The following is an 18,154-nucleotide window of genomic DNA, read 5'->3' as shown; positions in this document are numbered from 1 at the left end:
TCGGGTGGTGTGGAAACTGTCTTAAAATTTGTTTTAAAAAAATTTCATTGTGTAACTCTTTAAGGACGGGTCACGTCAAAAGACGTTTTAGCGTAACTTCCGCGACAGCCTGATGGCATCAGTAAGCTTTCTGAAAAATTACTTGTTTTTTATAGCTTTTTGTTTGTGGCATTCTGTATTTTTAGGAGACTGTATGGAATAAGCCACAAAATATTTATTTATAGGTTTAATTTACTGATTTTTCGATCTCTATATAAAGACATCGTTTTCAAATATACAAGTGATAGTAATATTTATTTTTCTATGGCTTTTTGCTTGCCGTTCTGTATATTTAGAAATAATGTTGGGAATAAGTAACAATATATTTAATTGAAATGTTGAATTTACTGACGTTTCGATCTCTATATAAAGGGATCGTTTTCAAATATACAAATGATAGCAATATTTATTTTTCTGTGGCTTTTTGCTTGTGGCATTACGTATTTTTAGGGAGAATGTTGGAAATAAGCCACAATACATCTATTTACATGTTTATTTTACTGACGTTTCGATCTCTAGTACAGAGACCGTTTTTAAAGTTAGGAAAAAAAAATATAAGAATATATAAATATATAATAATAAACAAATAAAATAAATTTAACTATAATTTATATCTTTGAAAACGGTCTTTGGATATAGAGATGGAAACTTCAGTAAAAACCTGCAGATAAATATATTGTGGCCTATTTTGAACAATAATATTTAAACAATATAATATAATTAACGTTGAAATAAAAGTGAGTGTACGCCACTGGATTTTCATGCGTCTTTCCCCATTTCTACGCCTTCAAACGATGACTCACTCTCCCAAATAGTGAAATTAGAGTTTAAATGGTTTTCTCGTTTTCTGTCTTCTGTCTAGGATTCTAGGTGTAGGAGCGGAGGGGATCGGATGATTACAATTACCTCGTACGAAGGTAATGTAATTGTTGCCGATTTTAGCGCTTTATGTATTTGCAATATCTAATCCAAAACTTAACGTACAATAGGAAAGTAACAGTCCATAGTGCATAGAAATATATGACTTTACAGTAAAAAACTAAAGAGAAAATTACAGCAGTTGGTTAGACAAGGCTTAATTTTTTGTTTTCCAAAAGGATTCTTCTAATGGAAAAAGTGTTATTTAACATAAAATACTGGTAGTATGTGATTTATGGTCATCTCAGTGTGTATTGATATAAATGTTTTTTTTTGTATTTTACCTATATACATAATATTTTTTTATTAGACACGTAAATTTAAAAATTACAAACAAATCACTTAAAAACCTTACCTGACTAATCTTTTTAAAATTAAACAAAATGCAACGATTATCGTTAAGGAAACAAATGCCAAGAATCCCATAACATCAAGCATATAGTATTTCCAAGCTGGCATTCCTATACCAGGGCTGCGCAGATGTTTGGCGCCTTTATGCCTTATGACGTACTCGGTCCAATAAACTGCTCGCTCGAGACTAGGAATTTCTTCGTCCTTAAATATTTCCCCCATGGATTCTGCAGTCTCTTTGTAACTGAAAATAAATGTAAAATGTTTATACATACAAGAAACAATACTTGAATGAGTAGATACAATATAAAAATATAAATAATTCAACAAACGCATCAAATATTGTGTTTACGTAAGTTTTATTTTACAAAAAATTATACTCTATCAAAAGTTCTGCATGGGTCAAAACCTAAAATATAACATTATTACACTTATACAGAAGTAAAACATTTCACGTTTTTATTTAGGTATAAAACATATACCTAATTAAAACTGGCACTGAGGATAATCTGATCTAGACCAAAAACGTCACGTTATGCTCCTATATAAATTTTGACGACACTTTTGAAAACAATTTTGATTATATGTTTTATACCTAAATACAAATGTGAAGTGTTTTACTTCTGTATAAGTTTTTTAAACGATGGTATTCAGTTTCACTACTGGGATTTTCCCATTAATTTTTATAATATTATTAGTTATATATTACAGACTAAAAATCGTCCTGAGTGTTATAAGTTTGGAATTCGATACATTATATATATAAACTATGTGAAAAGAAAGAACACTGTTGATTGGGTTTAGTTTCAAAATGGAAGACAATACAAATCCTTTGTGTGAAAGAGCTAGTGTTCATCAAATAAAAACCAAGTTTTTAAGAGACTATAATAAATTTAAAACAGAACACGCATCTTTTGTTTATTTAGATAAAACGTGAATTTTTGTTGATGGTGGATTAAAGCGGATTTGGCAGGACGAGAGTATAAAATCTATAAAACAAAATAGGAAGATTTATTGATGGAACGGATCTTGTGTTTTCATCAAAATCAAAATCGGCTGATTACCACGACAACATAAATACAGAGATGTTCGTAGAATGGTTAAAAGAAAAACTGCTTCCAAGTTTACATGAACCATTTGTTATAATTTTGGATAATGCCCTGTACTACTCCGAAACTTTAAATAAGTAACCGATAAATTCCTGGACACCGCAGCACATAAAATAAAGAATTGGTTAACGAATGAAAATATTTAATATTCCCAGGATTCTTTTATGCTGGAATTACTACAGGTAGCCAAAAGAAATGCAAAACCAAAAATATTTATACTAAACTCGGATTCACCAGTAGATTTCAGCGTTGGCTCTTACGGACAATGTTAATCAAATGGAAGAAAACGCTGCAGCGTTGCTAGTTCATCGTCGGCCTCAACGTGGCAGAGCCGGCTTCAAACTTAACACTCCCTTACACACGGAGCACTTGCAATTTTGCACTAACATTCACTGATTTGCCCTAATGACTGTTCCAGAAAATATTCGGACGTCGTCGTAATATAGTGCTCAACAATTGATAAGGATCACAATTATGATTTCAAATATTTTAAAAGTTTGTTGAGATCCTAGTATGATGACTTAAATAGAATAAATGAAAATAGACGACTTTAATATTCAACTTTTTGCTGACCCTAGTAAAAAATGGCCATGATGGCAAAATTTATTTTATTTCGTTTAAAATTGATAGTAAAGTCGGGGTATTAATATTACTTTAATTAAATTAAATTTTTACAAACTTCGGCTATTTCTGGAGTAAAATATTACTTCGATCCTTATCATTTGTTGAGCACTGTTATATTTGACGAATAGAAAATTTCTTACATCTCTTGTTGTCATATTTACGGAAATGGATGTTTGGAGACCTTTTGAATATAATTGAAATGAATAGAAAGAAAATGCCACGATCAGTAGATAAGTCAAAAATATATCGAGGATACATCATTTATATTTTAGTATTATTTATACAGGGTGTTTCATTAACAGTTATCCATATAGTAACTGGAGATACCTTAGCACAAAATACGAAGATTTAACCTAAAACACTAATCACATGCTATGATTTTTATGACTGATATTTTTAAGTTAAAGTTGATTTCGTATAATTGAATAAACTATCTTTCATTAAAATCCTTGTAACTCATAAATATTGGTAATATCATTTTGATGTCTTCTACTTTAAAATGTTTAATATGTCTGATTTGCCGATATGAATGAGTCAGATTAAATTTAATTATTAGAAGAATGTTTTTACTAACGACAAAATTTTTGTAATTGATTAATATTTTGTATTTCGATAATGACCTCCGAAGTGAAAGTCGTAGAATTCGTAGAATAGCTTACTGACTAACGGGCGTTTGTAGAAGTGGTTTAACCGTGTAGAAATTTCGGTATTGTTGTAATTAAATACCCATTTAGAATTTTCCTAATAATAGTATCTACTAATTGTTATACGAATGCGTATATCTATAGCAGTTTTGCAGTTTGTATATCATACTGGCATATGTAATGGATGATCTGTTGGATATCATTCTTCAGGTTGTTCCTTTCAATGTTCCTTTTATTAAAAAGTATGTTGATGACATTATTATGTCGTGCCCACAAGGTTTAGAATTTGAGCTCTTAGACATTTTCAATAGCTACGACTCCCACATTCAATTTACTCTTGAAAAAGAGGATCAAAACCAATCTGTTCCTTTTCTAGACACAATGTTTATTAGAGAACTGGATAACATCATTGCAATTGATTGGTATAGAAAAAAGTGTAACTCTGGAAGATATCTCAACTACCACTCTTACCACAAGTCAAGCATGAAAATTAATCTAGTCAAACAAATGACCACACGAGTTTGTAAACTAGCTGACCCTGTTTTTAGAAAGAAGAATCTCAACATCCTTTTACAGTTGTTCCTAGATAATTCCTACCCCGAATCCTTACTTAGGAAAATCATCTTTAACACATCCTCTGTTATACTCTACTGACTAACAATATTCCTAATATATCTTTTGTATCACTTCCATTTATTAAGGACGTCTCTCCCAAATTGACCAGAATTTTTGCTCAATACCTACCAAATGTAAAAATTGCTTATAAAAGCACTATAGTTATGGGATCTTTGTACAAGTCATTGAAAGATAAAGTACCAAACTTAGATAAAAGTGATGTTGTCTAGAAACTTAATTGTTTGGGCTGTGAAGGTTCTTATATAGGTCACACCTCCCAAAAAGTTTCTAGCCGCTTGACTCTTCACAAGAGTGACATTAGGTTACACCCTGATAGATGTTCTCTAGCCACACATGCTAACACAACAGGGCACTCTTTCGATTTTCCAAATGTAAAAATCCTATCCACGGAGAGCAATTATTTAAAAAGATTGTTTCTCGAGATGGCTTTCATTTTTCAAGAAAAAGAAACTATTAACAAAAAGACAGATACCAATAATTTAAGCAACTTATATTCATTATTGTTAACTTTGGATAAACACGAATCTACTAATACAGACAATTCATCATCAACAATATAAGTTTCATTATATATGAGATATAGAATACCTCTCCTACTTCTTCTAAGATAAGTCTTTTTACCTTTTCTGTTTCAAGAAGTTCAGCGTCTATCAGGTATACTATTACCTTTACATTGTTATCATTAAGGTCTAACGTTCTATTATTTTAAGTTGGCAGTAACGAATTCACAACTAATTCTTTTGTTTCTGATAAGAATGTTTATAACCTAAATTTTATTTTATGACATGTTCTGTAATTATTTTAACATAATTTTATTTAAGTGTTCATGTATATGTATTTTAAAGTGTTTTTAAATATGTATTTGTTAAAGAACCTTTTTTTAAAAACAATTTTGGATAGTTTTCGCCATCATTTGTAGGGGCAAATGAGTTGCTCATTTCATTTGATAAACATCACGACAACTAACCTCAATTAATGTAAGATGCAAAATAATTATTTTTCTGTATTTTATACTAATTTTGTTTATTGTAGCACCCTGATGATGCAAATAAAGATTTGTGAAAGCTTGGTTTACTAAAAAGAGTACTTCTTTGTCCTATCTTCCGCTGCACACCCAAATATTTGAGTTTTGTATTCTATTTGATCAGCGTTGATGACAAACGTTTATCGCTTTTTCAGTATATATATATATATATATATATATATATATATATATATTAAATAGAAACTTTTTTATATCCTGGGTTTGTAGGTCTGATGTTAATAAAACTATTTAAATTTTGCTTTGGCAAATTTGCCATTTTCAATAAGCACTTTATTAAACTTTAAACATTACATTTTATAATTAAATTTCATGTTTACCCTTTTTTAAAAAGTTTAACATGGATGAAAAATTGGTATCTGACATTTTTATCTGAAACTTTTATGCAAAATTTAAATAGCTTTATTTACATCAGACCGACAAACCCAGGAAATAAAAAAGTTTCTATTTAAATATTCACGGTCAGGAAATAACAAACTGTATATATATATATATATATATATATATATATATATATATATATATATATATAGGAAGAAAAATATAATAAAATATGTGTAAAGATGGAAGGCAACCGTATATACGTATTTCTGACTATTGGTCGTCTTCAGCACGGTGCCGCCAAGTTAGAAAAGGAGCATATTAACCTTTATTTTACTATTAACTCGCATTATCCTTTTTCTTATATATATATATATATATATATATATATATATATATATATATATATATATATATATATCTATGCATTTATTTTAAATATCTCACCTTGGATTCGTTATAACTTCTCTAATAGCTGCTACTAAAATTTCCTTGGTTATGCTCCTTCTATCGACTTTAACGCCATATCCCTTTTTAACCATTTTATTAACATTTGTTATTTGATCTCCGAAAAATGGTATTCCTATTAGTGGAATACCATTGACGACAGATTCTTGCAGAGACTGAAGACCTCCTTGTGTTATAAATAATTTAATATTTGGATGTCCTGAAATAAAAAAGTTTTCATTTAGTTGTACTGGATGAGCAGAAAAAGATCGAAATAGAAAATTAAAGGGTGGAGTTGCATACCAATAAGTTCGGAAGTGTTGCACTGTTTTCCAAATAGCGCAAAAATACTACTGACATAATATGTTCAAACTAATAGCAGACTATGTTAGACAATATTGAAAATGTCTTCAGTGTAAACCACCGCAGAAGCAACCAGCAGGAAAAATGCAACCATCTACTATAGAAAAGCCTTGTGTAAGGATACATTCTATTTTTTCCAAGAATTCTTTGCACAGAGTAGTAAGTTTGAGATGAAAGTTTTTGTTGGGGTAAATATTGTCTGTATTCCTCTTGATTTAAGAATTTTGTCGATTTTGTCAGTGATAAATTTGATTCAAGGAAGAAAAGCTTTCGTATGATGAAGGTCTGAATCTTTTGGTTGAGATTGAGTGGGAGATTAATGTCTGTGGATGTTCATATTGACGTAATTTTCGCGGTAACCGTTTTGGATGAGGGTTTGTTTTAAATTAGAGAGCTCAGCGGGCCTGAAGGCCAAATTGTCTCAATAAAAGAGATGACGGCATCCGGTTACCCTCGACATAGAGACCTCTCATAAAGAAAATATTCTCCGCTCCACCACGTCACAATTGACGGTACAAATAAACCGGTTGCTGTTCCCAGTAGCAGTAGTGCAGTGATTAGTAATCAGTGTAATAGTGTCTGGAGGCTCGGGAGACTGGTATAATCGGTAATAATCGAAGTGGTTCAACCCAGAAGCCTAAAGAGTTTAATATTAATTTTTAGGGGCTCTTCATGTATATTACGATACAATTTTACCCTAACAAAAATTTAACTTACTCAAAATGTCTTGCTGTGGCATCCATTTTCTTACCATAACATTTTTAGACAAACCTTCTATCTCACCGTCCATTTTTAACAGCACCTTGTGAGGAACTTCGGCAAAGGCTTCTACTACAGCTTTTTTGAATTCTTTGGTCAGCAAATTGGAATTAACGTTGCTTCCTAGACTAAAATAAATGACACCAGTTTTGCTATCATCCAGAAATTTTTGAAGATCCTAAAACGAAATTTGGTAATTAATATTTGTTTTTAATAAAAAGTTAAGAGAAACTATTGATGATGAAATACCGTAACAGGGGGATTAACTTAGAGTAAAGGATTAGGAATATTAATATACGAAATGTGTTAGCAAAATTTGTTGTGCCCTAACTAAACATGTCAAATGTCGTGACAAGAATCACGTAATAAAAGATTTACTGAATGCCAAATAGTAACAAATGAAACATATTTATGGTTAATATTAGTATTGGTATAAATAAAAATAGGAATATAGAGACCTGTAATTAGTGGCACCGCCCCCGTATAGGGATAAAGAACAAAAGTGGTAAAGTGATGCCAGAAGACAAGGCGAAATTGCTCCAGAAGATTTCACTTCAGCAACGATAGTCCACCATCTTGAAAACCATCAACGACCACTTAAAGACATTCTTAAAAACCTATGTATCAAAAAACAATTTCAACTAATTATAAACTTACACCGGGAAGCTTCTTAGGAGCCTTAATATGCATGCCTCCTCCAATTGGTATCGTATTTAGATTTAATGGTCTTATATTGTGGAATACAGGATGAGAACCAATAAACATAAGACTAATAGTATCCTGCAATTCCTTCAAAGGAGGCAAATCCTTTCCAAAGTATTTCTTTACGTGTTCGTAGTATACCGGAAATGCCCTGTTGTAGATATGGTCCTTATATATAACAACTTGAAGAAAGCTCAACAGCCTTTCCATAAAGGTCAAATTTTCAGAATCAGTCACGTCCAAATTGTAGTCTGGGTTAGTAACAGGATGCACTAGATTACCTAAGGAATCGTGGTACTGAAGAGCAGGTTCCATAGAAGCGACTGCGATAACTGGGCACTTGAATCTCCAGCTGAATGCTAACATACTCGGTAACTGAGCTTCCACAATCAAAAGGTCAAATTTAACTTCTTTATTGAGTATCATTTCTCTGATTGCCGGTAGCGAAAAATGATAATCCTCACATTCTAAGAATGCTTTATGTAGGACACTAGCTTTCTCCAAAGAACTAAGGCTTTCGTTGGCGACGGCATCTAACACATTATGTTTTTCGTATATTTTGTAGCAGAAGCTCGTATCTATTTCCCTTAAATTTTCTACAGAGGCATTTCGTTGTGGATCTGTTGTTATTACCGTAACCTCGTGACCTCTTAGTGCTAGTTCTCGCCATAACGGTTGAAATGGCAAGTGATGAGACCTGAAGGCAGATGGTATGGCACTTAAAATTCTAGCACTAGTGGCTGAGTGTATTAAAACTATAATTAAAACACCAATTATTCGTGCCATATCGAGGTTGTAACTAATTTATTGACATGTGATGCTTATGTGTAGAAGTGGTATCTTATCTTTCGAATAATAGTTTTTATTACTAGTACATTTTATTGATTAAAAATTAGTTTTTTTATTGATTAAAAAATTAGCGATATGAGTGTAAAGGTTCTTTATAATGTATTTAAAGTTATGATAATACTGTGGCCATAGGTCAGACAATGATAAGTGCATTTTTATCGAATTTGTGATTAATACTACATATATACCAGCAAACAAAGCTTTTTCATTTGGTCAGATTATGTTAACTATATTCGCAACACTTCTTAACTGATTTATGTGGATCTGTTTATGATAAGTACAAAATCTAAACATGTAGTTTGATCATAAGTTGACAACTAATTTAATTTTAGTCTGACCTAACAGAGTTGGTGTTTTGTATTGATCAGAATGTGACAATTGTACACATGATCAAACATTATTTAGTCCTTTCGATGTACTTATACGAGCACCAAAATCATGTTTATTACTGTAGGTTCCTCTTTCCCCGTCCTCATAACAGCATGGTATCAAATTCTCACCGATATCTTGTTAGTACGTTACGTTAGTAGTAGTATTCGCGCCACAGGAAACAGTTGTTTAGATAGCATTTTATATGATGAGTGCTCGAGCAAAAAAATTGTTGGAGTTAGCAGTAAAGGAAAATGAAACAAAGGTATGTTTATAAGTTAATTTTATTTGGTTTATAATTACTTTAATATGAAATAATATCTATCAAGTTACATTCTTTTTAAAATGAAGGTTTATATTATTTATCTACATTCCAGTAGGAAGGTAATGCTTCTTCTTATGGTACCGTGCACCTATAGTGCGTTGGCGAATTATCTTAAGGTCAGACGTCTGTCTTTTGCGGCATGCAAAAGTTCGCCAGTGTTAGTTACGCCTGTCCAGTTCTTTATATTTCGCAGCCACGACATTTGTTTGCGACCTACTCCTCTCTTGCCCTCAATTTTTCCTTGGATAATTAGTTGAGGGATTGCGTATTTTTCCCCTCTCAGGATGTGGCCCAGGTATCCAATCTTTCGTGCCTTGATCAAGCTAAGCAATTCTCTCTCAGTATTTGCTCTTCTTAGGACTTCCTCGTTTCTCACCCTATCTGTCCATGGTATGCGGAACATTCTTCGCAAGGTCCACATTTCGAAGGCTTCCAACTTGTTAATGGAAGATATTTTCAACGTCCATGTCTCCATGCCGTATAACAATATGGACCATACATAGCACTTAACCATTCTGCAACGGAGATTGAAGAAAAGATTGCGGTTACAAAGTAGCGGTTTAAATTTAAGAAAAGCTTGTCTTGCTTGTTCGGTACGGCATTTTATCTCTTGTTGAGGATCCCATTGGTCATTCACCATCATTCCCAAGTATTTGAATGTTTTCACTTGCTCGATTGAAGCATTATCTACGTGCAGTTGTACTCTGAAAAATGCGCCCTTTCTTATTGTCATGCATTTTGTTTTTCCAGCATTTATCTTCAGGCCATATGTTTTTCCTGTGGTGTTTATTTTGGATAAGGTAAGGTAATGCATAAATAATAAATTAATTAAAAAATCTTTTTTTTAGAAACAGTTAATTTTTATATTTCAGAATTTACTACGTTCCCAACAACAGGATATTATGCAATCGATTCCTGTTCAATCAGTCTGCCCAGTTCCTACTCCCGACTCAACACATGGAGCAGTAAAGGAAAATGAAACAAAGGTAGATACCTATTATAAGTTGATTTCATTTGGTTTATAATTATTTTATTATGAAATAATATCTATCAAGTTACCTACTTTTAAAATGAATGTTCATATTTTGTATTTACCAACAATCCAGTAAATACGTAACGTGTAAATAATAATTTAATTAAAAATAGTTAATTTTTATATTTCAGGGTTCCCAACAACAGGATATCATGCAATCCATTCCTGGTCCATCAGGCTACCGAGTGCCTACGCCCGACTCAACACTTGGAGATTTTTCATCTGATGATGACGTCATGGATCGAAGTAGGATCCCTAATTCTGTACAAGATGCTGATCAGTTGTCATCTTCATCTGATGATTCTACATATACTAGAAATACAGTTACTTCTTCGGTGACGGCAAAAACGCAAGGTAATGTTAGGGTTAAAAGAAAGCGTGGTATTGGCATGGTGCAGAGAAAACTACGCAAGGAAAGATATGAAAAAATTAGAAAGGGAGAAGAATATACAAACCAATCCAGAAAGAAAATATTAAGTAAGCCTGTAGGTGTACTACAAAAATACAGATTAAAATGTAAAACTAAATTTACGGATGCACAATTAGGAAGTATTTTTACCGACTATCGTTCACTACAAACACGGGATATGCAACGTCTACATCTCAGTCATCACATATTATTATCAAAACCAGTTAGAGTTAAAACTGAAAATACAAAACAGAAAAGAGACATATCTGTACAGTATGGTATAGAAATTGACGGAAGACGAGAGAAAGTATGTCAACAATGTTTTCGTACCGTATATGGCGAGAATCGTACTTTCATATATGGAATTATTGAGAAGAAAAAAAAGACACCCACGGGGATAATGGGAAGAGACGAAAGAGGCAGACATGAACCAAAAATTAAACATTCAACTGCAGCAGTAGCTTATGTTCATAATCACATTGCCAGTTTCCCAGCATATGAAAGTCATTGTTCCAGAAGTCACACAACAAAGCAATACCTGGATACTGGCTTAAATTTACAAAAAATATTTTCCTTATATTTAGAACAGCATGAAAAAGACCATGTTAGTACAAAAGCAGTTAGTCTTTCTAGTTATAGTAATATTTTTAAAAGCCTACATTTAAAATTTAAAAAATCGCACAATGATACGTGTTCTACTTGTGACAAGTTTGTTACAAAAATAAAAATTACAACTAATGATATCGAAAAAAATCGCTTGCACGAAGAACATGTCTCTCATCAACAAAAAGCAAAGTTTCATTATGAATGTAAATCATTAGACAAACAGCATGCAAAATCCTCAAATAACACGACCATTGTAGCAATTTGCGATTTACAACAATGCCTAGCAACACCATTTTTAAATACAGGTGTTAGCATTTTACAAACGAAAATTATGGACTTTTAATTTTACTGTAAGAAATTGTAATACGGGCAAAACTTCCTGCTATATGTGGCACGAAGCTATCGCTCAACGTGGCGCAGATGAAATCGGGTCATGTCTAAAAATGTTTATTATGAGCCTACCTGAAGTAACAGAACATGTTATAATATACTCCGATACTTGTGCAGGACAGACTCGCAATAACAGACTACCTGCAGTATATAACTACATACTTACACAGAAACAAGGATTAAAAACTATTGATCATAAATTTCTAGTTCCTGCCTCTATAGAACGTGCCAAAAAAAAATATAGCGGTACAATTTCAATCTCAAATGACTGGTACATGCTTGTAAGAATGGTCAGCAATAAATTTACAGTAATTGAAATGACACAAAATAATAGTTTTGCGTTTTCAAGCCTGCTGCAGCAAACTCTAATAAAGAAAACAAAAGATCAAAATAATGATTCATTTTTATGGCGTAACATTTTTTGGATCCGTGTTAAGAAAGAAAATCCGTGTCGTTTTTTTTTTAAGTACACACTTCGAGTAGAAGACAACTTTAGAGTTTGTGATATGAAGAGGCAAACTAGAGGCAGCCGATCAACTCTGCCAATGTGGGATGTCCAGAGGGCATACAACAACAATTTAAAAATAATTAAAGAAAAACATAAAGATGTTTTATCATTATTACAATATATAGATTCAGTGTATCACGATTTTTATAAAAATGTAATAAAATCCACGGACGATGCAGTAGACACATCACACATTAGTGATTCCAGTTCCGATTCAGATTAATAATATTATTTATATTTTTTTTATCAGATCCATGTGTTTTAATATTAACTTTTCTTTTATATTTGTATTCTTATGATGTTTTAAAGAGTAATAAAGGAGTTTTTTAATAAACTAGTTTATATAATGCGCAGCATTGAAGATCATACCATGATAACTGCTTAATATTTTTGATCATAATATGATAACTACAACCATTTTTATAACAAAATAAATAATGTTCGTAATACTTATTTCCCATAGACCTGTTTCTGATATTAAATACGTACTATATTATACCTTTCGTTGTAAAATCAATATTGAAAACTGAAAAATCAATATTTTGCATTTATCATAATCTGACCTATGACCACAATAGCAAATGGAATAATAGGTGCGCATATTAATTTAAAAATCTGAATTGGATTTCATCTAATCCTCATTCATAGATTAAGGAAGTAACAATTTTTCCATGACACTGTTTGATACAGGTATCTAATAACTGTTTTTGATAAATTTGGTAATAACAGTATGTGATAATAGAAATAATTCAAAATGCAACAGACTAAACGTCATTTTTTACTTATCAACAATAAAACAATATCTAATCAATGTAAGATAGCTAAGATATGTGCAGGTAATATGGCTATGTACGGTAAAGTATTTTCCACCTAAGAAAACCGTTTTGCAATTAAATGATGGTAACGTTATTACTAGCGGACCAGATAAGCGGCGATATATTTTACACTACCTTTATGAATAACATTTTACTGCTCTGTTGTTTCAATCAGCACTGCCCAAAAAGTTCTTGTTTATTGGTTTTAATATTTTATTGCAATAGTACGAGTATGGAATATTTATTTAAACAGTGAATTTATTACATGTTATTTTTTTTTAATTTCTTCTGACGTATCGTATAATGTACGTTTACCCAATAATCAAAGGTATGTCTTGATAAGACATAGTATTTGAAAAATTAGAAGTTACATATGTCATAATACTTGTAATCTCCTTTATACACACTTTAAAACATTGTTTAGTAATGTATTTCTTAAATCTACACAATCATAATTACACTTCTGTTAATCGTTAAACATTAATTGATGGCCGTGGATTGTATTAGTGTTATTTAATAATTTAACCAAATACATAATCAGCAAAAATCTTATTTAAAACATGCGAATGGTTTTTGCAATCACAATCAATGCAGTGTTTATGCTTCTTTAACATTGGCTGCTAAATAATTTGTGTTCGATTGTTTCGTCTGTTGTACAACCCTCGTCCTTTTTAGGGTGTAGTAGTTGTATATAAGTAGCTATTTTTTATAGTAGTGTAGTGAAGCGGTACTTTAAAGTAAAATGAGTAATTTGGAAGAAAATAAAATACAGTCGAAACGTAGAGTCTTATCTCCAGAAGAATGGCGTTTAGTTCTGAAAGTCGAAAGTTATTTCAATTTGGAAAAAAATAATATGGGTCCATTGACATCTGTTATGTCAGTTCAGAAACGCAACAACGAAACAACCAATTTTTCATTGCCAAATAGAATTTCTACCCACATACAACCATTAAGGCAGCAATTCATGGCAAACACACAATCTCCAAGACCTAACCCATGAGCAAGCAGACCACCACAACAGTACAAACCAACACCGATGTCTGTAAGTACACGCCAAATGGGACATAACAAAGGTTCAAGCTTCAGAAACTTTAGGCCACAGCCACAGCAACCACATACCCCAAAGTTCACCGTAGAAGAGCTGTTCAATATTGAACAACACGACGAAAACGTTACCAATGCCTACTATGGAGAACAGGCATACTACTATCCAAATCAGGACGCATATTGAGATGATAACCACGTAGAGGATTACGAAAATGTCCAATACGAAGAAGAAGTAGATGGTTACTACTCCAACCACTCTCTAGTCTTTATCTTACATTTCCCCATTCTTTATTCCAAAGTATTTACATATTTTCATTTATATTCACTTTCAACCATAAATAATACAATAATTATTCCACCTGGACCATATTTAGCTTCTAATTCAGTATTAGTAAAAATACCCAGATGGTTCCAATTTTTTAAGAAGCATATTTTCAAAGTTTGTGTCCAGTGCCAACTTTCATCCTCAATTGTTTGTAGCTGGTCGTCGTTCCAGACTATAGATGAAGTTTTTTGCATGGCAGTGAATCTCCAGTTCCACCCCCAGAAATTTTAGTAAGTCCAGTTCCTAACCCCAGAAATTTCAGTGAAATCCAGGTAACTTTTGTGCTTAATTTTTAAAGAAAAAATAAACATTTCCTAAAATTGTAGATCTTAGGGTGTGGCCTAGCTTGCTATCATATTAATTGTTCTCAGTTTTAAAATTTAATATTGACATCTGACAGCTAGCTTTATTTTTTTGACATTTGGTAAATACCTAATCATATTTGAGATTTTGTTTTTGTTTTTTAGAACCTCTATGCATAGTTTCATTTAAAAAGATATTTTTTTATTTTAATAATTTATTCTACAAATTGTCGAACAATTAACAATTGTGAGTTTTGTAGTATCTCCAACTTCTAAGAGTTTGCAAACGAATAGGATATAGTAAGTGTTTTTTCTTTGTTATTTTGTATTTACTTTTGTAACTATTAATATAGTATTTTTGTTCTTTTTACTTTTGTAACTGTTTCTGGTGAGACAGTAATAAATATTTAATTTTTCCCTAAACCATTTTGTTTATTTCTTTTAACTAACTCTCTAAACTTTTTTTTGTGTTTTTAGGAAGGAAGAACCTTTTCGTTCATCCAGCAAGAAGAATCTTCAAAGCGGCGTCCATTTTAAATAGCTTTGAGAACCTTCTTGTGTTTTTGTTTGTCCAGGAGACTCATGTAAGTATCCCTTTTGTTTCATTTTTGTAGTTACCCAATTTCAGTCCCCTTGTCATTCACTTATCCACGACCCAGTTCTCCAAATAAACCCTGAGTGGCCGTTCGCCAAAGTTTCGGTTTATTTTGCTTGCCCTATCTCTAGCCCCGTAATTTATGTCCCCAATTTTCAACCCCTCATAATAATACCCTATGTGGTAGGCAAAATAATCTTTCCAAAGTGAACCAAAGAAATTCATCTGTCCAGAGAAGTTCCCACAGGAAAATACAGAAACCGACGACTGCATCAATCAAATCCTAAAATTATCCAATGATGACTCCCAATGTCAAAACGTACCGATCACAATTAGCACGACAATTATCCAAAAAGTATCGGAAGCTCACTATATTGCTGTTTTCCCAAAAGCTACTAAAATCTCCACTTACTGTTCGACTTCCAAAATTGAAGTACTCAGAGGAACATTTCTAATAGAACTACCCCCAGGATGTACCCTTTAGAATCAACAACGAAGTTTACATCAACTCCAAAGCAACAATAAAGGAAGACTCGTTAACCCTGCCAAAAATAAAAATTAAACTTCAAGGGGAAGGTCCAACAGTAAAGCCTCTAAAATTAGATAGAATACAATTAGATGAACTACATAAACTCTTAACAGAAGAAGAATGACTCCAACTTGTGTCTTTAAAAACAATTATTTTGATTTATAAATTACTAGAGATATGGAAAAAGAAGACAACTGAAGAAGAACAAGAAGATACAGTTGATCCAGAATCTATACCTTCGGTTTTGTTCATTCCCCACAGAACTTCCCAATGGGATGAAGAAATTACGGTGCAGTAACCCCGGAGGTCAGCAATCCTAATCAGCAGTTTTATCAGCATGTAATTTTTATATAAAAGAAATATTATTGTAATTAAATTCAGTTATTTTCAATCAATAAAGCAGTGTAGTATAGGGGAGACTGGGGAGGGTTGAGCCGGTGGGAGGTTTGAGCCATAAATATTACATCCATAACGAATACTTAAATAAATTTTTTTTTACCGTTTAGTATTACTCATTGCTTCTTTGTCGTTATCTAAGTCCTATGTCAAATCGAAGTCTGTTAGTGAGTGAAAAGTTGTTTTTGAGGCTACACAATGCAAGTTGTTTAACAAAATGTACTTATAAGGAATCTTTATTTACATTATTATGTTTAGAAATATGTGGACGAATTATACGAATATGATACTTATTCAACATATACTTTCATGTATTCAATTATTTGTTAGGTTATGTGTTAAATGAAAAATGTAATTTATTGTGGCTACTGGTACGAGGAGAGGGGTGAACATATTTTATGTGGGAGGCTCGACACATGGCTCAAACCTCCCATCATGATAAAAAACTGTTTTCCAGTATGTTTTCTTTCTTTTCAATATTAAAAAATGTGGGCTCACAATCGTTTGCTTTTTCTGCTAAAATGTGCATTACGGCATCTACAATATTAAATTTTTTACAGATGCCTTTTAAATGACAATCGAAAGGCCGACTAGCTACTGATCCTGAAATTTTGGAAACTGCAGTGCGCGAAATATGTAGCACTAATAGTAAAATCCGTACAGTCGCTAAAAAATATAATATTGATAGAAAGACTCTATCTAGATATGTAAATAAATTTAAATCAAACGAAAATATGTCGTTTGTAGCAAACTTTAATTCTTCGCAAATTTTTACTAATCAAGAAGAATATTTGCTAGTTCAATATCTACTCAAATGTGCTGACTTACATTATGGACTTACTCCAATCGCAGTTAGAAAGTTTGCTTACATCTTTGCAACTGAAAATAATAAAAAAAATCCACAAGGAAACTAAGTTCCTGTGTTTGGCTGTATACCATATATTAAAAATTTTTTTTTGAATAAAATCCTTTATAAAAAGGTATATAAAAAACCCAGTTGGGCTATGTTAAATTGGCAAAACGTTTTCGGAATAAGTATTCCATCATCAGTACCAAGTTAATACATGGATGTAGCCACTAAATATGGGGTTACAAACCCTTTAAAAATTGCTAATTTAAATTTAGTTTACATAATGTCTGTTTTACAATTTAGATGGTAAAGTTACCGTTGGATTGGTAACATGGTGACATATGACTCTGCAATAAGTTGCAAGTCCTGAGACGGTATGTCTACGAGGACTTCAATAAAGCAACTCTAATCATCAGTACCCTAAAAGTATTTAACCACTTAATTAAAAAAGAATTGAAATAATTTAAGTTTTGACTAAGGTTAGTGTAAAATGTGGTTAATACTTACAAGTTAATACATGGATGTAGCCACTAAATATGGGGTTACAAACCCTTTAAAAATTGCTAATTTAAATTTAGTTTACATAATGTCTGTTTTACAATTTAGATGGTAAAGTTACCGTTGGATTGGTAACATGGTGACATATGACTCTGCAATAAGTTGCAAGTCCTGAGACGGTATGTCTAGAGGACTTCAATAAAGCAACTGATTAAAATGACAATCTTAGCAGGTTATGACGGAAGTTGTGACAGAGCTGTCAGTGTAACTATATATGTCTATTTAAGACAAAAGCCAACGTTATTTAAAAATTGTGAATGAATTGAAATAAAATAAAATTATAACAGTATCAA

The 18,154-nt window shown here is 32.0% G+C and overlaps 2 protein-coding genes across 3 annotated transcripts in view; one reads left to right on the top strand and one right to left on the bottom strand.

Moving 5' to 3' along the window:
• Window positions 1-18,154, bottom strand: part of LOC140449690 (UDP-glycosyltransferase UGT5-like) — a 44,624-nt gene that overhangs the window by 8,313 nt on the left and 18,157 nt on the right. Inside the window, exons 1-4 of one of the 2 annotated variants that reach the window (XM_072542972.1) lie at window positions 7,911-8,890; window positions 7,212-7,431; window positions 6,132-6,351; window positions 1,313-1,552 (exon numbers count right to left, since the gene is read on the bottom strand). In XM_072542972.1, the coding sequence (XP_072399073.1) occupies window positions 1,313-1,552; window positions 6,132-6,351; window positions 7,212-7,431; window positions 7,911-8,741 (1,511 nt within the window). In that variant the 5' untranslated portion in view covers window positions 8,742-8,890. Of the gene's footprint in view, window positions 1-1,312; window positions 1,553-6,131; window positions 6,352-7,211; window positions 7,432-7,910; window positions 8,891-18,154 lie in introns of those variants that run through there. The other variant, XM_072542973.1, reaches the window with a different exon arrangement.
• LOC140449921 (uncharacterized) lies at window positions 9,071-11,889 on the top strand. The gene is made up of 3 exons (XM_072543337.1): window positions 9,071-9,438; window positions 10,371-10,484; window positions 10,663-11,889. The coding sequence occupies exons 1-3, from the start codon at window positions 9,379-9,381 to the stop codon at window positions 11,887-11,889; spliced, it is 1,401 nt and encodes a 466-aa protein (XP_072399438.1). The 5' UTR covers window positions 9,071-9,378.

This window comes from Diabrotica undecimpunctata, chromosome 9, assembly GCF_040954645.1.
Source record: "Diabrotica undecimpunctata isolate CICGRU chromosome 9, icDiaUnde3, whole genome shotgun sequence".
NCBI lineage: Eukaryota > Metazoa > Arthropoda > Insecta > Coleoptera > Chrysomelidae > Diabrotica > Diabrotica undecimpunctata.
The sequence above is the reverse complement of the archived record's forward strand: the minus strand, read 5'-3'. Positions and strand labels throughout refer to the sequence as shown.

Excerpts from the sequence above, each read along its gene's own strand:
- LOC140449921 (XM_072543337.1), top strand. The coding sequence starts at position 9,379 with ATGATGAGTGCTCGAGCAAAAAAATTGTTGGAGTTAGCAGTAAAGGAA. Across the intron at positions 9,439-10,370 it reads TAAAGGAAAATGAAACAAAG|AATTTACTACGTTCCCAACA; the intron begins GTATGTTTATAA and ends TTTATATTTCAG. Across the intron at positions 10,485-10,662 it reads TAAAGGAAAATGAAACAAAG|GGTTCCCAACAACAGGATAT; the intron begins GTAGATACCTAT and ends TTTATATTTCAG.